At 44.2% G+C, this 22,264-nt stretch overlaps 1 protein-coding gene across 8 annotated transcripts in view; it reads left to right on the forward strand.

Annotated features, from left to right (window-relative positions):
• The first annotated feature begins 1,139 nt into the window (after nucleotides 1–1,139).
• Nucleotides 1,140–22,264, forward strand: part of gabra1 (gamma-aminobutyric acid type A receptor subunit alpha1) — a 32,949-nt gene continuing 11,824 nt past the window's right edge. Inside the window, exons 1-8 of one of the 8 annotated variants that reach the window (XM_084372720.1) lie at nucleotides 1,140–1,370; nucleotides 4,004–4,109; nucleotides 7,979–8,091; nucleotides 9,121–9,188; nucleotides 11,342–11,562; nucleotides 13,933–14,015; nucleotides 15,262–15,405; nucleotides 16,227–16,379. In XM_084372720.1, the coding sequence (XP_084228846.1) occupies nucleotides 4,030–4,109; nucleotides 7,979–8,091; nucleotides 9,121–9,188; nucleotides 11,342–11,562; nucleotides 13,933–14,015; nucleotides 15,262–15,405; nucleotides 16,227–16,379 (862 nt within the window). In that variant the 5' untranslated portion in view covers nucleotides 1,140–1,370; nucleotides 4,004–4,029. Of the gene's footprint in view, nucleotides 1,371–1,490; nucleotides 1,525–1,754; nucleotides 2,313–2,392; nucleotides 2,434–3,093; nucleotides 3,213–4,003; nucleotides 4,110–7,978; nucleotides 8,092–9,120; nucleotides 9,189–11,341; nucleotides 11,563–13,932; nucleotides 14,016–15,261; nucleotides 15,406–16,226; nucleotides 16,380–22,264 lie in introns of those variants that run through there. The other 7 variants (XM_084372718.1, XM_084372716.1, XM_084372717.1 and 4 more) reach the window with 7 other exon arrangements.

A 22,264-nucleotide genomic window follows, 5' to 3' on the forward strand; every position in this document is an offset into this window, starting at 1 on the left:
TGAGGAAGAGGAGGATGAGGAGGAGGTGGTGGGGGGGAGAGAAAGAGTCGTACTTTCTACCACCCCCCCCTCCAGCCCCCCTGCTCTTCCCTCCCTCTCTCTCTCCGCTCTCCGTCTCGGGCGTGCGCAGCCACAACACAAACGCGCACGCGGGCACGTGTTGGTTATGCATGCTCGCACGTGCACGCGCGCGCAGAGGCAAGAAAAAAGAAAAGAGAAAAAATCGAGTCACATGCAGCGGTGGCGTCTGGCTCTGAGAGAAGGGAAGCAGCTGGAAATGACACTTGCATTACAGTGGCATTGAGGCGCTCGGTGGGGCTGTGGAGGGTTTTCTATCATTATTTCCCCCTTTTTGTTATTATTATTATTATTATTATTGAAATATGCGCGTGCACCTGCAGCATCAGGTTATGAGGAGGGACTGTGAGCAGAGCGCAAGAAGAGGGAGAAAAGAGGGAGGAGGGGGGAGAGAAGTGCGCTTATCCAAATATTTGGGTTATTTACGTCATTATCTCTCAACTTTAGATTTCGGGCGTGCTCGCGCATCGTTCCCATCTCCCGACACGTCGGATGCGAGGTATTGAAATGCAGAGCGCACACGAGAGGCGCACACAAGCCCGTGACGTCCCCTCACAACTAATCACGCACATGCACTACTTTGACCACGCGTGAGGAGGCAACACACACACACACACACGCTCTCACTCAGTCACTCGCGCACACACAGAGGAAACGTTGCACTGCAGACCAGACTGACGTGACTATACACTGCCAGCTCACTCTCTCTGCTCTGATGGGGAAATAAAACCTCCAGTCAAAACTGAGGGCGAAAAAACAACAACACACAACAAACCCCGAGTTGTCAAAAGCAGCTGGAGTTTTTATTTTTTTAATTATTATTTGTATTATTATTATCATTGCACGAGGCTTATGCAACCGTGAATTAACACACTGATATGATCATAAACCGCTCTCCCTCCCCTCTCCCCGCCGTAGTCCTCGCTGATGAAAATGTCCTCTGATTTGTAGTTTTTTAACTTGGAAATACGCAGATGACTACAAAAATATACGCCGGGTATCATCAGCCTGGGATTTTTTCTTTTTTTTTTTTTTCTTCTCTCTCTTCCTTCTCCTCTTCTCCCTCTCTCCCTCTTGCAGATGCACACGCAGCTCAGCGCTCCTCGCCGTCCTCAGCTCAGTCTTGAGTGGCGCGGCTGTAGCAGCAGAATTATTGGGGGCTGTAAACAGAGACGCTGCGCTGCTGCCTCGATGCGAAACGCAGGCTTTTAGGAAGACGGTGAGTGTGACTCGAGGTGGATTTTATTAGTGTTGTTGCGGAGGGAGAGGCTCGTCTCATCAGTGGAAAGCTGGTGAGGGAACACGATTTTCTTTAACATTTTTTTTTTTTTTTTGGAGGTGTCTTCCCCCCTCCTCACCCACCCCTCTCCCTGCTTGCTTGCCTGCTTGTTGTGTGCGCTCCCGTCTGATTCATCCGCGTTCCCCAAATGTTTATCGCCTTTCCCGGTGAGTACTTTTACTGACCCGCTTCTCTTGACATTGTCCTAGCTGTCACGGATTCTTTCTTTTTGAGATACATGTCAATTTCATCCCCGTTGGAAAATCATCACGTAGGAGTCAGGGAGCGAGACAGGAGAGGAAAAAAGCGCGATGAGGATGGAGAGAGAGAGAAACACACACACACGCACGCACACGCGAGGGAGCCCAGTTGAAAATGTAAGAGGATTTTTTATTTAGCAGCCACTGAGAGAGAGATTAGGGCGACAGCAGCAGTGGAAGTTGAATTGTGCTGCATATAAAATGGGCGGGCTGGGTTTTATATGAGGTTGGTACAGTCTAACGTGAAAACGCTCTGCGCTTTGGACGCAGCGTCTCGTCTCAGCCCGTGCGCTTTTATTGATGACCGATGAGCACCAAAACGTGTTTTTTTTGGATAGTGACCTCGGCGCACACACACGCACGCACACACATTCGTTAGTTTAGTGGAACATCTTTTTTTTTTTTTTTCCTCCCTATCCCCCCGCCGCTGACAGACTGAGAGAGTTCAACTCACTACAGCACCGCCAATGAACAGTGAGAGAGACCTGCGCACATCGTCAGCAGCCGCTTCTCCAGCCTCGAGCTAGAATTCGTCAGATCTGAGATCACACAGGATTTTTTTTTTTCTTTTTTTTTTTCTCCCCCTCTCTCTCTCTCTCTCTCACTCTCATTCAGTCCGGCTAGAAACGATATTCTCAAAAGTTTGAGGACATAGCCAGCGGACACCGAATACACCCCGACTCCTCCGTTCTGCTGTAAGTGATTTTCTCCATTTTCGTCCTCGGGGAGAGCGGGGAGTAACACTCGGATCTTTTTTTTCTTCTTCTTCTTTTAGAAAAGGATGGTTTGTGTTGCTGGACACCGCTAGGATCGAAGGCGAGTTTTTTTTTCCTTATTTATAGGGGAGACGGTGGAGGGAGGGGGGGGAGTCCGCCGTCGAAATTGGGAGCGTTTACCGGCGGTGTTTTGTGGCCAAGCGGAGCCGTTTTGGTGGCGTTCACGGAGGAAGGCAGCCCCGCTCTCCTCTCAGCACCGCGGACAGCGCTCCGGAGAGAACATTTTTTAAAAAAGAGGAAAAAAAACCATAAACGGCATCAACGCGCATTTTTGCATAATTACTCCGGCACGCACGAAACCGGGATCGCCACGCGTTGTATTCAGAGCAGCCTCGGAGGGATGCCAGTTGCATGCAAAATTTTTCGCGTCCACGCAAACCGTGGATGAGGGAAGAGAGAGGGAGAGAGAGAGAGAGAGGGGGAGAGAAGGGTGACATTTCTCCTCTGAATAACTTAGAAAGTGTGCTTGCTTGTGCGGGATTTTCTCCTCCGCGCGTTAATCTGCATCATCCCCCCCCCGTTTGGTTAAATCCTTGTCAAGCATCGGATTTATTTTTATTTTTATTTCATTTTTTTTTTTTTAAAGGGGAGAATTGTGTGTCTCTCTCCCCCCCTCCCTCACTCCCTCCCTCCTCCTCCTCCTCCTCCTCCCCCCCTCCTCCTCGACTCCCAATCCGCTCACGGTGCACCTTGGAACATCACAAGCAAGTACAGCAGGGGTATTGTCTTCTATGTGGGGCTGTGTGAGCAGGATTCTGCGCTCCTTGGTGACAATCCGTTATTTCTCTCCTCCTTCTTCTTCCTGCGCTTTTCCTGTAAGTAAGTAATCGGGTCCGATTCATGCCTTCAGGAGAGAAAAAAAAAAAAAAAAGGGAAAAAAGATGGACCGTGATGGTGAGCGTTGTGTTTTGCATGCGCAATAGCGCAGGGCTAATTGCTTACATACTTTATGACCCGGCTGACATCATAGCTTCATGATTGAGGAGGATGCAAACGCTCTTATTTTTTAAGGAGGGGGGGGGGTTCGGGTTGTGGGGGGGTGGGGGGGTTTATATTGCGGTACCGCCGCGGTTCACATTGCAGGGTATTAGAGGAGGCTGTGCACAGGTGCTACTGAAGCTCACACAGGGTGTTATGTGGTCGATGGTGTGCTTGCCTTGTTATTTCTTCTTAATCATCGTGCGCTACAGATGCAGCCATGGCGTGTCAGGCGTCTGAGCAGCTATCCACACACACACACACACACACACACACACACACACACACACACACACACACAGTCAGATGTGATGTAGGATGTGTTTACTGTCGAATTAGGATGTAAAGCGCCTGTGTCTGGTGACATGTGATGGACCCCGTGCATGTGACAGGGCCCCGCTTGGTGTGATTCATGTGCTGTCAGTGAGTCTGTGACAGATGTTTGGGAAGCAGGACCAGAAAAAAAAAAAAAAAACCAGCCCCTCACATAGGAGGTACCTCTGTAGGAACCTCCACCTCCACCTCGGTTGCAGTCTGACATGTTTGTTGATGAGATGCTGGAGCTAATGGTGGACCTCTGGCTCCTGACTTGGTAATGATGTTCCTTCTCTCTCTCCCTCTTTGACCTCCAGCAGTGAAAGGTCCTCATATTGCAACTATGTGTGGACGGAGCAGGACGGCCTTTCTGTGTCTGTGGGCTTGCTTTCTCGTCGCCAACAGCGTGCTGGGTGGGAAAAGGTAAGAACCAACTTTGACTTGTGCCTTGGATCATTAGTCAGTTCTGAATATAGAGAAACGCTCATTGGGCTCATTAGTCTCAAGGTATCGCTGTGGATGCACATAGTGACGTTTGAGGGACACGCTGTGAAGACTGCACTGCATTTGGGCAAAACTATTGAATGAGGCTTTGTTGAAAAGGACAATTACCCTTTAATGCTGGTCTCCCTGCTTGCCAAATTGTCAACTGTCTCGTAAATATGTCAGTAAATCAGTGAGGCGCTCAGCCAGCCAAGGGTTCAGCCAGTGGTGCACCTGCCGGGCCGACATCCCGCCTTCCTGCCCATTGCCTGGTTTATTGGGTTACACCCGTCCCTCACTGAGCGTATCCTCTGTGGTTGGAACTGGGGCATCCCCACAGGACACCTCCATGCTTATAATTGCACAGAGGTAATAAGAAGTGCAGGAGCCAAAATAGCCTGTATCCATGTTGGTACACTAGCACTGTGGGGTTTTTGCAGCTAACATCCTCAGGTTGAAAAGACCCGGGTTGTGCACGACGTGTCCTGCAATGTGGTGTTTGGCACAGATCCGTGCACACGTGTTTTTTGACAGCGGCTGCAGGGGAAGGCAGGCTTCGATGTACAGACACACTTCTCAATGTCAACAGCGAGGTGTTGGGTGTCACCTAACCAGAAGCAGACAGAAGCAGGAAAGGGGAGGGAGTGTGTGAGTGAGTGCATGAGATGGAGATGACAGCAATGAGATCCACTGTCATGTGACTGCAAACTGCATTAATTCCCACATGGTTCAAATGCCGGGCAGCCATTCATGCGTGGCGTATACCTCGATGCATGGTAATCTGACTGCAAGCCTTTTGGGTGAATGTGGGTAACTTTGGATTTGGAAGGGAAAAACAAAACCCACATTTAAAATGTTCAAGGTTTAACAAGAAAAGTGCAGTTCATCAGCTGTTGCAGCTGCATGAGATCATCTGAGCCCATCTGAGGCTGAGGGAATCAGGATTTTCTGAATAATTCAGCGGAGCTGTCTCAGGCACGGCGATGTCTTGAGATGGTCCATCTTGCCTCTCTCTCCTCCACAACAAAAACACAACGCTCCATCTCGCTCTCTCCATCTTAATCGAGGCCGTGGCTTAAGTTTCAAGATGCAGTTGGAGGGTCTGATGCGCTGCGAGCGGAGCACGTTAGAGGAAATGTATAAAGTACTGATTACTCCGCCGAGGAACTGTCACCGCAAAACTGCAAAGCAATTATCACCCAAAGATTTACTGTATAATCCAGTCCCCCAGTTTTTGAAGCCAAACACAGAGCTCACACGGACGCACGCACTCGCAGCACGCACACAGGCGTACACACCTTGGGGGATTTCAACGAGACACGGTAATCAGGAAGACCTAGCACTCTGCTACAGTATGTCGCCACCGCGAGAAATTGCCTTATAATTAGATATCCGAGTGACGAGAGAGAGAGGGAGGGAAGGAGAGAGAGACATGCAGTCAAATGGAGAAGGGGAGAGAGAGTCATTGGCGGAGCGAGTGTGAACGGCACTGTTGCTGTTCAGATGACCTGTAGATGGGGATGGTGTACAATGTTTTATGAGGAAGTGGCCCCTGGCTGCTAAACATGTGTATTCTTCCACAGCACCTTTTCCTCCCCTGTTTTCCTTTCTCCCTCCTCGACACCCAACCCTCAAAACTCCCCACCACCCATGTCTCCCCCGTATACACTGTAAAAAATGTCAATCTTAGAAAAAAAAGGTATGTGCCATATGATTCCATGTATTACTAATATGTGAAAAATGTGGATTTCCTCCGGGTTTGGTGAACAAATTTGATTAAAATCTGGGCGGAATAACACAGTCTGCCCTTTGATCATTTCTTACTTTCATTTTTCTTTCTTTAATGACTTTTAATGATGTTTTTTTACCTTGCATTTCCCTCCGTTAAGTGGTTTTTAATTATTGCCGAACTTGAAAAAGCAAAAAGGACATCCTGGGCTTGTTTTCTCCGTAACCTTTGGGGGCAGACCAGATACGTTTTCTGTTGTCTCGCACCGGTTTGGCAAATCTGAAAAGACTTAATAAATTAAGAAAGCAAGAATATTAACATGGGAAGAGGAGGTTGTGTCTAATTTCAGCCTCAGCTGACGTCCCATGGATGCAATTTGTGCTACCTGCATGGATATATAATTGGCTTCCCAGACCTGAACAAAAACAGATTAATTATTGGTTTGAATTTGAGTATTTCAAAGCTGTTACCTCCAAGACTGACGCAAAACAAAATTGCTCATCACAGTTTCTCTCCAGTTTTAATGCTGTGCTTTTGGTCTTCAGAGAGTTCGCTCTCTATTTTTTTGCAGATAGAAGGGCGCTCGCGAATTAAGGGGAAATTGGTGGCGGAGAGACGCGCATTAACCCTTTTATACAAATCCGTGTGTGACGCCGATGCCGCATCCTTATTTAGAAAGCAAGAAATGTCTAGCTGCTCACATTCGGAGCTGTAGGAGCTGCCTCAATCCCACCAGCTTTCAGATGTGAGCTGGTTCTCTCTTGAACACCACTCCCCAGCTTCTCTTCACAGTATCCTCACCTCTTCCCCACCTCGCCCCTCCTGCCTTTTTTTTATCTCCCGCTCCTCCATCTCCGTTATCTCCGTCCCTTTTTTTCCCTCGTCTTTGTCTTTTTACTTCAGAGCTTCCCTCGCACGTTCCTCCAGACTCTCCCTCCCGCCATCCCTCCTTACTTTTCCCTCTCCTCCCCGTCGCAGGTCCCTGCTAACTAATCTCGATGACCTCTCCCTCTCCTTGGAGCCGTTCGGCTAGCGGAGCTTGTTTCCAAACAGTTGCTGTTTACTTAGCACGCAATCAAACCGAAAACGCTATTGGCATAAAAAGAGGGGAGAGGATGATTGCTTGGCGGCACACAACACACTGTCCCAGACTTTCATCTGATTATTATCTGCACCAACACACATGCAGCGAATATGCGCGTAAGCTCGCATGTGCGCGCGGACTCCTGATCCCGCAGCACATGCATGCATCGATCCAGGTGTGCAAACCCACACGTGCACACACATACTCTGTAAACACGCCCGTCACATCCTGCCGTTATGCTTTACAATATGTAATTAGGGGGCTGCATCCCTGATTATGAGTGTGTTTAAATATTTATGCGTGGAGATGCTGCAAACTCCGCTCCCACAATTACTGATTGCGACTGTTTTCGGCGTTGCTCGGAGCATTTTGTTTCATGTTCAAAGAGCACATTCAGCAAGGCCCGCGCGGTCTAAAAGACCATATTAAGGAATAAATAATGTATTATGATTTCTCTTCTCTCTCCTACGTGCCTACGTGTGGGCGTGCGCACGCATGCACGTGCGCTCCCCGCTCGCCCAGTTTCACAGCCCACTGATGACAATGAGTTGAACACTCGCAAACATGCCTTTTATTATAACACAGATTTCCTCCAACACAGGATAAATTGGCCTCGTGGGGATGCTTCCCAGTTTCCTGTCCACCTTTGAACAGCCGCTTTCTCATTCATCTCATATCGAAATGATCTGAAAACCTCTCGGTCACACGCTGCGAGTTGCAAAATTGGCAACGACAGCCAAGTGCGTCAGCGCCATGAAGGATTCGACCGAGTTTTCGAGCCCGTTCTTTCACAATGTGATTCACGAAGCATTCTGTGCTCAACGGAGCTGCCTTGCTAACTACACAACAGAGATCCTCTTTTTTTTTTGTTTTTTTTTTTTGGTCTTTGATATATGATTCATATTCAGAGTTTGTTCTTACTCTTTTGGCAGTTTTGACTGTGTTTTTTTGGACTCTAGCTGTGACGACTTTAAATCTTCTCCTTTGCTTTGCCAGCTCCGGGCAGAATGGCATGACAGATGAACAGAAAGATAACACTACAGTGTTCACCAAGATCTTAGACAGCCTTCTGGATGGCTATGACAATCGCCTCAGGCCAGGACTGGGAGGTCAGTAAACCCAAGTCATTGAATGTACTTTGTCCCTCATGGTGACTGTTTGAATCATTGTTTTTTTTTTCCCCTTCTTCTTGTATTTTTTGTTCAAATAGGCAAAAGACATATGTGATGTATATATCTTCCAGAGGTGGGTTTGCTTTCAGTGTCAGATCTCGTGTTTGATAACTAAAAAAAAAGAACAATTGGACACACATTCTTCACCTGCTGCTCTTGTGAAACGGTGAATCGTCATAAAGCCGGCGCTTCTAATAGCACACATAGCGGATGTCACGTTATTGTGTGTGGGGGGGGGGGGCTCCTCTTCACTCTATTGTCAAACTGCTCATTGTTCAGAGAGAGAAAACAAAATGGCAGAAAGACCGAGAGCCAAATCCAGAAACGGAAGAAAAAAAACGAGAGGAAATAGAGAAAGAGAAAAGAGGGGGAGATAATGTGAGAATTGGTGTGTGAAGGACACCGAGGATCGCGCAGTGTGATGCAGCAGGCATCAAACAGACAGGCGAATAAAAGCGGCCCTGCTAGAAGTTCAGCAGCCGAGAGGGAAGAAATTATGGATTATGATGGGTATCATTCATAAATCATGCTGTCGTATTTCAGTTTCAGAATCACAAGGAAGGAACCCCTCACACACACACACTCACACACACACACACACACACATCGCCTCTGCCACTCCCTCCAATTGAATCCCCACTGGACCCATCTTGACTATCAGTATTATGGGACCAGAGTGGCATATTTTCAGTAATACAGCCATGCGCAAATTTATTAAGAGATTGAACCACTGTCCGGGTAATGGAGCTGACACTGAAACCAATACCAGCAGAAATGGTTATCGACGTCCAAAATGGGCATTTTTATGGTGGTTTGTTTATGTGTGTGTGTGTGTGTGTTAAAGCTAATGTTGAATAGATTGAATGGATCAGAAGCTATAGCCAGGTGGTCTTGTATTAACAGGTAGTTAGGGGCTAATGAATGCCACTGATAGTCACTCACTCTGGCAATTTCCTGCTTCAACAGAGCGTGTAACCGAAGTCAAGACTGACATTTTCGTGACTAGTATTGGGCCAGTCTCAGACCACGACATGGTAAGACTCTTTCGGTCTCTGTAAATGTCACTGGTTTTTCCCTGTGTCCCCCTTCCCCTCCACCCTCCGCCCTCAGCCCCGTCTTGTAACCTCTCTGGACACACGGGCTGCGAGATAATTATTAATTTGATGATTCATTCCATTAACTCCTGATGTGTTAATAAAAGTGTCACATGTGTGAAGCGTATTTTCCGGTGCATGGTTGGTAATCCTGCGCCGCATAAATGCCACCCCTGCTCGTAAATGTGCCACGTTTATGTGCAATGTCGAAATATGCCGTGTATATGTGTTCGTTGTGGAATATTAAAGGTGCACTACGTAGTTTGGGGGAAGAGATTTGAATCAGAAGAGAGAGATCTTAATCGACTGCTTTTTTTAATGCTTAAACAAACTAAATAAACAAACTGTCTTTGTTTTCATGACTGAATAAACAAACTGACTTTAAAGGACAACACAGTTTCATGTTGTTTTACTTTGTGGCGGACCCTGCCACCTTTCTAGCTTCAAACAGAGTTTTGAGGACCTTATTTACCTCTGAGAACAGCTTGTTTGTTCAGTTATGGAAAAATAATTATATTTCTGTCCTTTATATTGTAAATATGAAAAAAAATAGGAAATAAAATATTTTACTTGTATAGCTTGTAGAATTATTCGTATTTCAGACCTCTCGCCGTGCTGATAAGCCTTTAGTGAAACATCTGGAGCTAAGACGTGAAATGTTACAAAAACTAATCAATCAAATAAATAAAATCATGGGACAGTGATTGACTGGCACTGTAAAAACACATCAGCTTTTTAGGAGTACCAGATTAAGGTGCTGATCCGTCTTTCACTCCTGGCGTGTAATGAAACTGCAGCAAAACAAAGCCATTATGTGTTGCTGTGATTTGGAAGGTCAAGCTCTTGTCATATCCCATCATGAGATCCTTGATAAACACTACCGCGCTGTAAGATGATTTGACCATAAAAATAAATAAAATCAAAATTTCACATCAGATTAAAATCAAACCTTGAAAAATACGAAACGTCGGTGCCGTGATTTCTTAAGTCTCCTTCAATATGCTTTTCTAAAAGAAGCTGTGGGCTGTTCAAACAGAAGCAGCTGATCTTTGCACTGTGCACCGGAAACCAATTAATCTCATCCAAATGTCTCGCTGCCTCTCCTTTACCACTTGGAAATAAAAAGAGAAAAAGGCCTCCTGTTATATGCACGTGAAGTGTGTGTACTCTATTTGACATAATCTCAGTTAATTGCACTGGCTGCTGACATGCAGCCCAGGACTATTTTGCTGCTGTGCTAAAGCCAGAAGGAAGAGCTAAAGAACATTTTCTCCATCTCCAGCCTTTCCCTATCCCGGTCTATTACCTTGAAGCTCTGTTTCAGTTCATACTAATTATCTTACAGGGGCCGAGTGGAAAGGGAGGGGAGGCAAGAGAACAAAAAAACAGGCTGAACTGTAATTTTTACAGGCTCCCTTTACTCTGCCGGGCAGTCATGTGGAACCATTAAAATCTGCTCTCAGCTATAGTCATTAGCTGCCTTCAAAATGAAATGTCCTCCTAATTTTGTGCCCAGTGCTTCCTGTTTGTGTCCAATGTAATTTAGATTACCGGGCAAAGAAGTTTCCCTACAGATAAATGCTAACAATGATCATTTTTGCCACTTACCTAACTATGCAATGCCAAATGACCAAACAGCAAATGGTCCCTCCATTTGCATAAAGCACATTAAACTGGCCAGACCACAATTATGTGAATGATAAAATGAAAGAAAATGGAAGCGCAACCTCACATGCTACTACATGAAATAAAGAACAATTACTATACTAGACAATGAAGGCATTTTTTTCAAGGATGCAAGCCAGAAAACCATCCACGAGATCTCCCCTATGTTTGCCAAAGCCTTTAACATGAAGAGACAGTTACCAGCAGGGAAACTAGGCCAAGAATACCGTAAGAAAGTCAAAGTGACACAAGGAAGAGAAAGGGGGGAAAAAGTGAGGACACGAATAAAATAAAAATAAGGTTGGATTACTCAGCACCTTCCCCAAGCCAGCTGTGTTAGGAAAGATAGGAAGAAAACAGCTATGGGGTTGGGCTTCCTTTTTGTTGTTGACTTCTTCTGTTCTCTACCTCTCACCGTCCACCTGTAGGAGTACACCATTGATGTCTTCTTCAGACAGAGCTGGAAGGATGAAAGGTTAAAGTTCAAAGGCCCCATGGCCGTGCTGCGTCTCAACAACCTGATGGCCAGCAAGATCTGGACCCCCGACACCTTCTTCCACAACGGCAAGAAGTCGGTGGCCCACAACATGACCATGCCGAACAAGCTGCTGCGAATTACAGAGGAAGGCACGCTGCTGTACACCATGAGGTAGGCTCAACGGAAAAATGCTTTAGAGTTTTGAAGGAAGAGCGGAGACGATGTGTCATTTTGTATGTGCTTTTCATTTTTCTGAAGAGGACGGAGGGTTAAGGGCACACTAGATGTATGTGATCTGAGCTGAAGAGAGGATGGCTGATGTATTTGTATGTTAATAAATCATGAAACATGACATGGGGGCAGTTGAACAGTAGTGTGTTACCCATCTCTCTATACTTTCTGACTTCCCTATTATATATATATATATATATATATACGGCATGTGGAAACATAAATAGTTTCTCATCACTGACACTCAAACTCAGGTAAATATTGCATTTTTTGGGGACCGTTTTCAGCTGCGGATTAATAGTTAATAGTGCGCCACAATTGTTTTAGTGGAATTGAGTCATAATGAATTGAAGTATCGTGTTCGAAGTAATGAGGGAACAGGTCCCCCGGTCGAAACGGATTGGCTTAATGATATATTTTTAACAGTTTCTATGATCTCCAATGATGGAGATCTGTGGCACAGAGGACTAAGATATATTTACTGATTATTTGCACAGACTATACTTATTCTAATAAGTAAGATCATTATTGATTGTTTGGGGACTTCGTTTTAGGTTGGGTTAGGCAATAGGAATACAATTCTAAATTATTAACTTGATCATTTAAGCTATTAAAGGGGCACTATGTAGTTTTGGAGAAGAAATTCAAACAGTATCAATGAGGCAATAATACAAATTCATTACTTGTTTCCATAACTGAATAAACAAGCTGTTCTCAGAGGAAAATATGGCCCCCAGAGCACAGAAAGGTGGCAGGGTCCGCCAAATATAGACAAAGTAAAACAGTATTAAATTGCGTTGTCCTTTAAAGTCAGTTTGTTTATTCAGTTATGAAAACAAAGAGGTTTTTTTAGGTTTTTTTTTAAATTTCAAAACTGAATAGTGCAAAACTGCATGACACCTGTCTTTGTGAATACAGTCAATTTTACATATATGGTTTATTTCATACAAAGATGATTCACTACACTGACAAAGATGATTCACTACACTGCTCAATTTCTATTTCTATATTTAGAGATCAGAGTCAGCCATTTATGAGCTCTATGTTCCACATACATTTTCATCACAATCTGTCATATTGTCCATTGTAGTGTTCACCAGGAAAAATAAAATAGTTTTGTCCTGTTATGATTTATCACTTTGGGGATGCTACCTGACAGTTGCAAGCAGGAAGATAAGGTGTCTGACTAGCTGAGCTGAGTTTAGAGCCACTCGTGGCATCTCAGCAGCCTTCAGCAGAGAAGGAGGTAAATAAAAGCGTAAATACAGCACGAACCTTGATGCACACCACAGAGCGATGCTAATGTGAGATGTCTGAGAGGCGAGGATCGTAAAACATTTGTTTTAGCATGTTTACTAGCGGGGGGAGGGGGTAGAGGCGGAGCTCGTATTGCTGTCACAGATGAGCGAGATGAGGGATGGATGGGAGATTAGTGTGTCACGGGTGGCCTGACATGCTGTTTTTCACCAAGCTGTCAGGAAATAGAAAACCCACAGCTGAGGGAAGTGGAGCGTTTTCTGTTGGTTTGGGGAAAAGTATGTGCAGTTTGACAGTGTTTGGTGCTGAGAGACTGGAAAAAAACACTGAGTACGCCACATGTTCCTGGTGCCTCCCTGTACTGCTGTGTCACTCTTGTAGCTAAATCCTTTCAGTCCACCATGCGTTCTTTCTCTCTGGCTTTGCCACATGCTGCGTTTTTTCTGTCTTATTTTCCTTGCTACCTTTTTTTGCTTTAATTTCAGAATCAGAAATACTTTAGTGAATTGCCTAGGTTACGGTTGCTCCTTCTAGTATAGAAAATATCATACTGTGGATATAAACACAATTTAGATAGAGCAAGATAATATGATAAGAGTAAAAGTAAAAGTAAAATATATAAAGTACTAAAAAAATTGTGCTGAAACATAAGAGGTAGTAAAATAAAAAAAATATATATGTCTTTAATATGTGACAATTATGTATATGTATTTATATAAATTGCATTGTTATATGTAAATAAGTAACAATGCAGTTTATAAAAACAGAATGCTACATACACTTCATAGTGCAATTGGGACAAACAGACATACTGTAGCGCAGTACATGAGGGGGAAGTAGACTTAAACAAGCTAAGACAAATGAGAAAAGAGAACAAACAAACTGTAGGAGCAATAATAACAGGGTTGAAGAGCGAAAAACAGAACAACAGCAACAACACAAAAACATAGAAATCAGAAAAAAAAGAAATCAAATGTAACTAAATGAATAAATCAAGTGTAATATGTGTTTTCTTTTCTAATTCACTATCCATGTCTGTATGAATCTTTCTAGGCTTACAGTAAGAGCAGAATGTCCCATGCACCTGGAAGACTTCCCAATGGATGCCCATGCCTGTCCACTGAAGTTTGGCAGCTGTAAGTGGATGCTGCACTCACACACAACCTCACGTACATACACATAAAAACCCATGAACGCACCAAACTGACACACACACGTGCCTCTTTGACACGCTGAGTGTATCTGTTCCAACTGGAAGCGTGACCCCAGCACCAGTCCCTGATAAGGGATGACAGTGTGGCAACAGCTGTTCTCCCAGAGGAACTGTCTGCCAAGGCCCCCCCACCCCCACCCCCACCCCACCCCGCTCCCGCGGTCCCCGCGTTCAACCCTGCCAGGCCCTGCAAGACCCCGCAAGACCCTGGCGGGCATGCAGCGCACAGACCTGTGTTTATCCAAGGCAGCACTCTCTGTAATATTTCCAGAGCATCACACCAGCTGCTCACCGCTGACAGCTAGCCCTACCCTGCACCATCCTTGAGAAGACATAGCAAGAGATAGAATGATGGAGGACAGGAATAGAGAATGAGAGAGGACCTAAAGGGGAGGAAAGCATAGGGGATGGAGTGGGGGCACGCAAAAAAATACTGCAAAAGTGAAACAGACAGGGAGACTGTCTCTTCAGACAGCTGCACAGCGTGAGTGAAAGGACCGAGCCTCAACCCCCTTTAAATTGAACTCACTCCCTAAATATTTCAGTGATGAGCTCTCTTCCTTATGCTGCAGTCTGCAGTCGAGCCATCCTTTCCTCTGCAGTGGTCGAGCCACACTGCAGCTTTGACAGGTTGGGTGGCCGGAGGGAAGGAAAGACTGACTTGGCTGTTTTAAGGTCATGTTGTCCTGTCGGGATGTTGTTTGTTTTGTTTTCTTATAAGTCGGGGGACGGTGTGACGAGACGCGATGTGACATCGCATCCCCGCGATAAAACGGTGAAATGTTGGAGGAGCGACGGGATGAGCCTAGATTATAAAAAAAAACAGATTAAATAAAACAGTGGAGATGAGGTTAGCAGACAACCTAACAAGGTGAAAGAGAAGAATAATGTGCTTAAATAGCAAATAAGACAGGACAGGCAGAATTGAGATGAGAGCGGACTAGACGAGATGAGAAGAGACAGGATGAGACAAAATGAGCAGAGGTAAGGCAAAAAAAACGAAAGGTTTGAATGGGAGATCTCATTTCAGATTTGTCTGATCCGTCTCTCCCTTTGGCATCCCCTGCAGCTTCCCAAAAAATAAATAAAATAGCCTGCGAGGCAACACGTGACGACAGACAACCAGCTGCAAAATAATTTATAACTTTCCCTCGCTTCGCCCTTGTCAGATGCCTACACTCGAGCGGAGGTGGTGTACGTGTGGACCAGAGGGGCTGCCCAGTCCGTGGTGGTGGCAGAGGACGGATCCAGATTAAACCAGTACGATTTGATGGGACAGAGTGTCGATTCTGGAGTGGTGCAGTCCAGCACAGGTGGGTTTCAGTTAGGTTACAAGGTGCTCTTATTATACAGTGATTTAAATAACACTGCCAGTCAAAGCTTCTCGGGAAGATTAAAGGTCAACACACACTCGGTAACATTTACCCTTTCATTTTTGCATCAGTTCGTCTGCATCTTCAGCGGCATCGGTTTGTCGCTTTACGTATGACAGGCCATGTCCCAGATTCATAATTTCCCTACTGGCCAACCACAGCTTCTTTCCACTTCCTCCTCTCTCAATTGATACTGGCAAAAATTAGTGACAGCATTAAATGGGTGACCTGTTTGCAGCGACGCTAGCTGCAGGCAGAAAGTAGTGCTTAAGACAGCCCCATCCCCCCCCCCCGAGCTACGCTTTGCTTTATTAGCAGCGAGCTCCCGAGCGACTGCATCTACCATGCGTGACTGAATAAGCAGTGTTGATGTATAAATACGTTGTGTTATTTTTTTTTTTGTTCCAGTAATTTATGTCTGTGGAAAACCTCAAAATCAACACATTGTTCTAGCCAAATGAAACCCCAGTGCTGTGCCTGTGACTGTCGTATTCTCTCTGCGACCGGCGCTGAGTGCACTGATGAAATGGATCATGCCTGGGTATTGAGTTTGTTGACAAATGACACCCATAACTGTTCCAATAAATTTCAACTACAATAAAACTGAAGGCCGAAACAACAACAAACCATTTAGGAAAAAACACACTTTAGACTACAGGGACATATACGATAGATCTTCTAAATATATATTGTGAAAGTAAAGCACAAAGTTTATCCGCGCTGTCCGTCTGACTTTCATGTGTTCTCTCTGCCGACCACAGGAGAGTATGTTGTGATGACAACCCACTTCCACCTGAAGAGGAAAATTGGTTACTTTGTGATCCAGACATATCTACCCTGCATCATGACAGTCATCCTGTCCCAAGTGTCTTTCTGGCTCAACAGAGAATCCGTCCCTGCCAGGACTGTCTTTGGTGAGTCGTCTGCTCTCCTCACTTCTAAACATCTGTTGGGAGACATATTAGAGCCCTTCGCCAGAAGGTTTCGAATCTGTTCTTGGGAAATCAATGTGGAAGACGCGATGACAGGACATCTGGCACTCATTCAAAAACTCTGGCGCTGTCGAGCTAAGCACTTAACCAACTGGACTTAAAGATATATTACAACACAAAACAAATACATAATACCCCCTCTAAGTGTTATGTTATGTCACTGTTTGACATCATGAAGTGATTCTGCTTCACTTTACCTGCCGAATTTTTAAACAAATGTTGAGTAGTATAATATTAATAAATATAACATGATTAACAAATAGTAAACCGTAATTTGAAAATTGTGTTTAACCAATTATTACCTATTTATCATTGGTTAACATATTAATGAGGTGGTATTACAGTGCAGAGGTGGCATACAATGGGGGCCATTCCCTAGAAAAATGGAAAAATGTCGAAAAAAATTACGCAATTTGACCTTTATATCGAATATTCTTGGTGGTATTATTGTAAAACTTAACTCAGTCAACACTTTTTGTTGCTCACACTCCCACTTCAGGTTTAATACTGTATATTTAGTTAGATATTTTCATTTGGACCATTTCTGCTGGTATGGGTTATTATTATATTAAAAAGCTGATTCTAAGGGGCATAAATTGACATAAAAATACTATCTATCTAGACTATCCAAACTGCAAATTAATCCGGAGAACACAGATAACAAAGCCACAGATGAAACGAAACTATCGCTGTAGTTCAAACACAATGTATAGGAAGCAGCCTGAGTACAGTACAGAGACTGTGCTGACATCACACAGCAGTATCTGCTCTATTGCCAACAAAAACTTGGACTGAGCAGCAGTAACCTGTTTCCCAAACTGCTCAGCCTCCTTGGAAGATCCTTTATCACCACTAGCCTAAATACATATAGCCTAAAACTACAGCGACACACGGATATAACTAGAGGGAGTGAGGCAGCGAGCAGTAATAGCTGAGTGTTGGATTTATATACCGACTTTAATGTCTGTCTGTAAGACTTCAGTAAGAATCCCCGACTCTCTCTAGGTTCACTCCTGCATCCCCTTTGTATCAACTGCCACGGCCAGCTATCGCAAGTCATGAACAGCTAGCGAGCCAGAAGGCTAAACGGCTGGGATGGCTTACTTTAGCCGGTACTAGCCAACTATCTCGTAATGCAAACTATGCCCATGTAACTCAAAAGCAATGAAGTGTTTGTAACAAACTGCATTTCGGATTTCGGATTCATGCTTTACTAACAACTTCAGCAACAGCCTGCAGTGCTGTGTGTGAGTACTCGCTGTTGGCTAACCTATTCAGGCGGCAACTTATGGAAGAAACTAATAATATAGGTAAAGGGGGTGCGTGAGTCTTTGAGGTAAGATCTATGACGTAATGTAAATAATAGGCTACATTTGACTTGAAATATAGAATTATCATTCCAAAAACTAATAGTAATAAAATAAAATAAAAATATTAAAAATCCAACCGCTCGAATGGACATGTTTGAAAGCAAATGTAGTTTAAGTATGCCGGCTCCACTTATTGCATCACTTTCATCCCTTTTTGTGAAAATGAAAAAAAAGACATGTAATTGGATTTCTGATGCTAAGATAGATCCTGAGACCATCAGATTGATTTTTAAATGAAATACTTTTGTCACATGGCTTTGGACTCAATAGAAGCAACTGTGAGACACATGGCTTTTTTCCACATGCAGCTGTGTGTGGCCCTTAAGTGCAGCTTTGTTTCCTTGTGCCAAGATTGAAAAGAAAATGTTTTTGCTGTTCATATTTTCTCCTGAATAGCACGTTGTCTGAGTCGCACGTTGCAACTTGTTATACAAGACAAGACCTCAGTGTTCGAAGGGATTAAAAGACAGGGTCTTGGATCAACTGCCTCATGAATCTACAGTGTGTTTATACGAGTTTGATGAATGTCTGACTAATAATCAAAGGAAAGCAAAGAGTGTGATTGATCGCTGGTGAATGGTTCTCTGATATGGGCAGAAATCATCCAATCCTGAAGTGAATGACGTTGGGAAATGTGTGTATTTACTTTAGTTGATGAGAGCTGGGAATTGGTGATTAAGCTTAGTATTAACTTAGCATGGCATAAAGCCTGGATCAATACTTGTTGTATCTTAATTTGTACACAGACAGAAATGAAGAAAGGGAGAGTATGCTGTGAAAATGTCTCGCTGAACACTGGCTCGGTGGAGTAACTTGCTCCTGCTACTGCTGGTTGCCTGGCAACCCCATGTTGACGACAGAGTGGCATCAATCTCCTCGTCTCATTCTCGGCTTGCCAAAATGTAAAACTTTCCCTTCGAAGGATATTAAACGCTGAAAAGACTGATTGAACAATTGCATATTCAGTCCAGAACCTCGTTGCACAATATTTCCATTCTACTCTATTCTGCCTCTGCACCAAAGAGGTGAACATGAGCTCTAATCAGTTGTGGCTGGCTGCGGTAGAATTTCAAGCACCAGGCTCAGTGTGAATTTAGATTTACGTGCTCTGAATGTGTGTCCACAAGGGTGTGTGTTTGTGCCTGTGATGTAAGTGTTTCAACTGCGTGCGTGCGTGTGTGCATTTGCGCACATATTGGCGTGTGTTGCATGTGTCTGGGCATGTGTGCGTGCGTGTGTGTGTGTGTGTGTGTGTGTATGTGTGTATCTGTCTGTCTGTCACACTACGGTCTTACATAATACCGCCCAAAAGGAAAGCTCTTGCTAGTCTGCAGCATGCTCTGTAGCAGCAAAGCACAGCAGCAGGCAGAATGTCCTTGAGTTACCTCGCCCTGTACTCTTTCTTCTTCTTCTTCTCTCCCTCTCTTTCTGCCTCGCTCTCATCTTCTCATGGTTGTCAGTGTCTCCCCTGGTCCACTACTTAAAAAGCTTTCACAGAAAAACATTATACATGCACCAGATTCTGCAGCTCTGCAGTCTCCAGCAGCTTTTTTCTACTCTTTCCTGCGATGTTTTAGTGTCTTAAAGTGTGTGTTTGTCTGTGTGCGTGCGTGTGTGTGTGTGTGTATGCGCCACAGCTAGCTACCTGCGGTGCTTGTCACGTGTCGATGGGAAATGAGGATGGCCTAGATTAGATTGAAACAACTATCTAGGGCATGTGTGTGTCCCTCATGCTATCATTGCTGGTTCTGCTTCACGAGATTACACGCATGCAAGCATGTGCAAAACGCGCGCCCGCACGCGCGCAAGCACAGAGTCGAGGAAACACATGCGTGCGCTTGCATGAAGACGCAGAGCAGCACAGCGTCCCAGTATACTAGGTAGGTCATTCATGTGATTAATATGCATCATCCGAGACAGCAGATGAATGAGCCCGTTCTTCAAAGAGGTTACGATGTCAATATAGCTGTAAATGAATCATTAAAAAGACATAGCAGACAATCAGGATCTTTCATTGCCATCTTAATCCCTCAGCTATCATCTGCGTCAAGGATTTATGCGGTATATCAACCCATAGTACATGTGTCTAGTGCTATTAGGACAAAAGAGTCCACTGATCTGGCTTGACAGTGAAGCTCTTACTTATAGTCTTTATAGCGTGAATCATGTGCGCAATGCAACCTGAATAACAAGCTACCTGCGGATATTCAGTGATAACTCAGGAGTGATGTTAGACCAAGGCTAATGTCTGTGGTGGTCTCACTGCTCGAAATGTTCGCCGCACACGGGGAAATGTGTCGCAGCTCCTCCTGGTTCCTTCTGCCATGTTGCGAGTTTATGACGTTGTATACGCTGATAATTTTGAGAGCTGGACTTTTCAGAAATGCAATTGATTTGCACACAACCCAGGAAAAAATGCTGGAAACGCACATATTTGCAAACCATAGACATGTTGAAGCTTTACGTTTCTTTATGTTGCAACTTTGTTTCCTTAGATTCAATTTTATGTTTTATCTTGTGATAGTGCTGGTTAGGTTAAAAATACAAAATCCACTTGGTTAGTGTTAGAAAAACATTATATTTGGGCAGCGCAAACGCAGCTGGAATTGTGTCAACTTCCTGTCAAAAAAAAAGCGGGCGTTGTTGCCACAAACACAGCTGGAAATTGTACTTAAAAATATCCACTGGTATCACGCTTACAAATGTTGAAACGCAGTCCTGAACTCCGGTCACTGGCTTGGCAGCCTCCTCGCCTGTAACTCCACCACCATCCTCTCCACCTCTTGATGTGAAAGTCAGGTCATAAACACGTAATATGAATGTGATATGGCATGTTTTGTAGAAATGCCAATACGGTACGTAGCCTATGACATCGGTGGTTTGTCAAAACATTAATTGCCATCTTTTTTACTTGCTACCGGGCTGCAACACATTACTGTGATCTAACTTTAAGTAAAAATGACACATTTTTAACACATAGAGATATTTACTGCACACATTGTTCCACCTTATTAAGAGTATTGTTTGAAATGTGCCACATAAAGGTGCACTACATAGTTTTGAGGAAGAAAAATCAAGAGAAGAGAAAAAGTACAAACACAATTAGTTTGTGTAACCACCTAATTAATATTGTGAAAATGAAGTTTCTGAGCACCTCTAATCGTTGCCTCTCATGAACAAAGAAAAATACCGTTGGTTTAATTATCCAGACAACCAAAATTATAATCGCACCAGAATATTTCTGCATTTCAAATACGCCAACTGCGTGATGAATAAATGAATATTCGGCAAAGTGCTTCACATACAACATGTGGGCAGACAGGAATTAAACAAGACTCCCAACTTAATATTGCATTATTCTATGCTTGATCACATTTGGATAATATGAAGCAGGCAGTGGGATTCTCTAAGAAATGATGGCATCAAAAATAATTTTTAGGAGGAGGACTCACTGTGAGAAGTAGGGATGAGCATCATTCACGCCCACGCTGGTCATTAATTATATCTTCAAAAGGCAGAATAGGTTTTAAAGTGCTGTCGCTGATGCACACTGTCATGCAACAGAAAACACTCGTCTTCCTTCATGCTGTATCAAGACTTTTCGGAGACAGTTCTCCAGTTGTGCCGCCACTCGCTGCACACATACATTACGCAAGGATACGGCTCTTTCTGCAACAGTCATGTCATGCCTAATTACAGCCGTAAGGAACAATAACGTACAGAGACAGATACGTCTGAGTGGCAAGAATACTTCATTTTAACTAATATGCACACGAGGCCAGCGATGTTGCATATTCGAGTGGTCCAAAGAAACCCAAAACCCTTAAAGGAAATATGTTTCTTTTAATGCCGTGGGAGGAATGACTAAACTGCCCAAATGCTCTTTATTAATTCCTCCCACAGACACCTATTCACAGCTCGCATCCTCTCTGTTTTCATCGCAGGACAGAATCACGGTGTAGCCGTATCAAATGATGCACCGATACTAAGAATAAACAAACAACTACCGTGACACTATACGTGTTCTTTCATTACTACAGATGTGATCAGGTTTATGGTTTACCGACACAGATGTCTACAGCCGCCACCGAAACTCCATTAATGTGAAGCATCGAAACACTGTTTGAAATTACATTGTGTCAATGAAGCACAGCCTCTGCACTAAATCTTTTTCCTAAAGCCTGCCCTGTAGATGAATAGGCAATTTGAAAACACAGCAGTGGGTAGAGTTATCTTATTTATCATTGTGCCGATTAAGAGGCTGATTAGTTTATAGCCAGTTTGGTGTGGTGGAAAACTGTTGGCATCTTTTTTTTTAATTTGCAGTCAAAATGAAAAAGCAAAAAGGAAACAGCCGCTGATTGTGCTGATATGGTGCTCTCTCTCTCTCTCTCTCTCTCTCTCTCTCTCTCTCTGTATCTAAGCTGTCAGGGACAG

This window comes from Pagrus pagrus (assembly GCF_965226575.1).
Source record: "Pagrus pagrus genome assembly, chromosome: 14".
Taxonomy (NCBI): Eukaryota; Metazoa; Chordata; class Actinopteri; order Spariformes; family Sparidae; genus Pagrus; species Pagrus pagrus.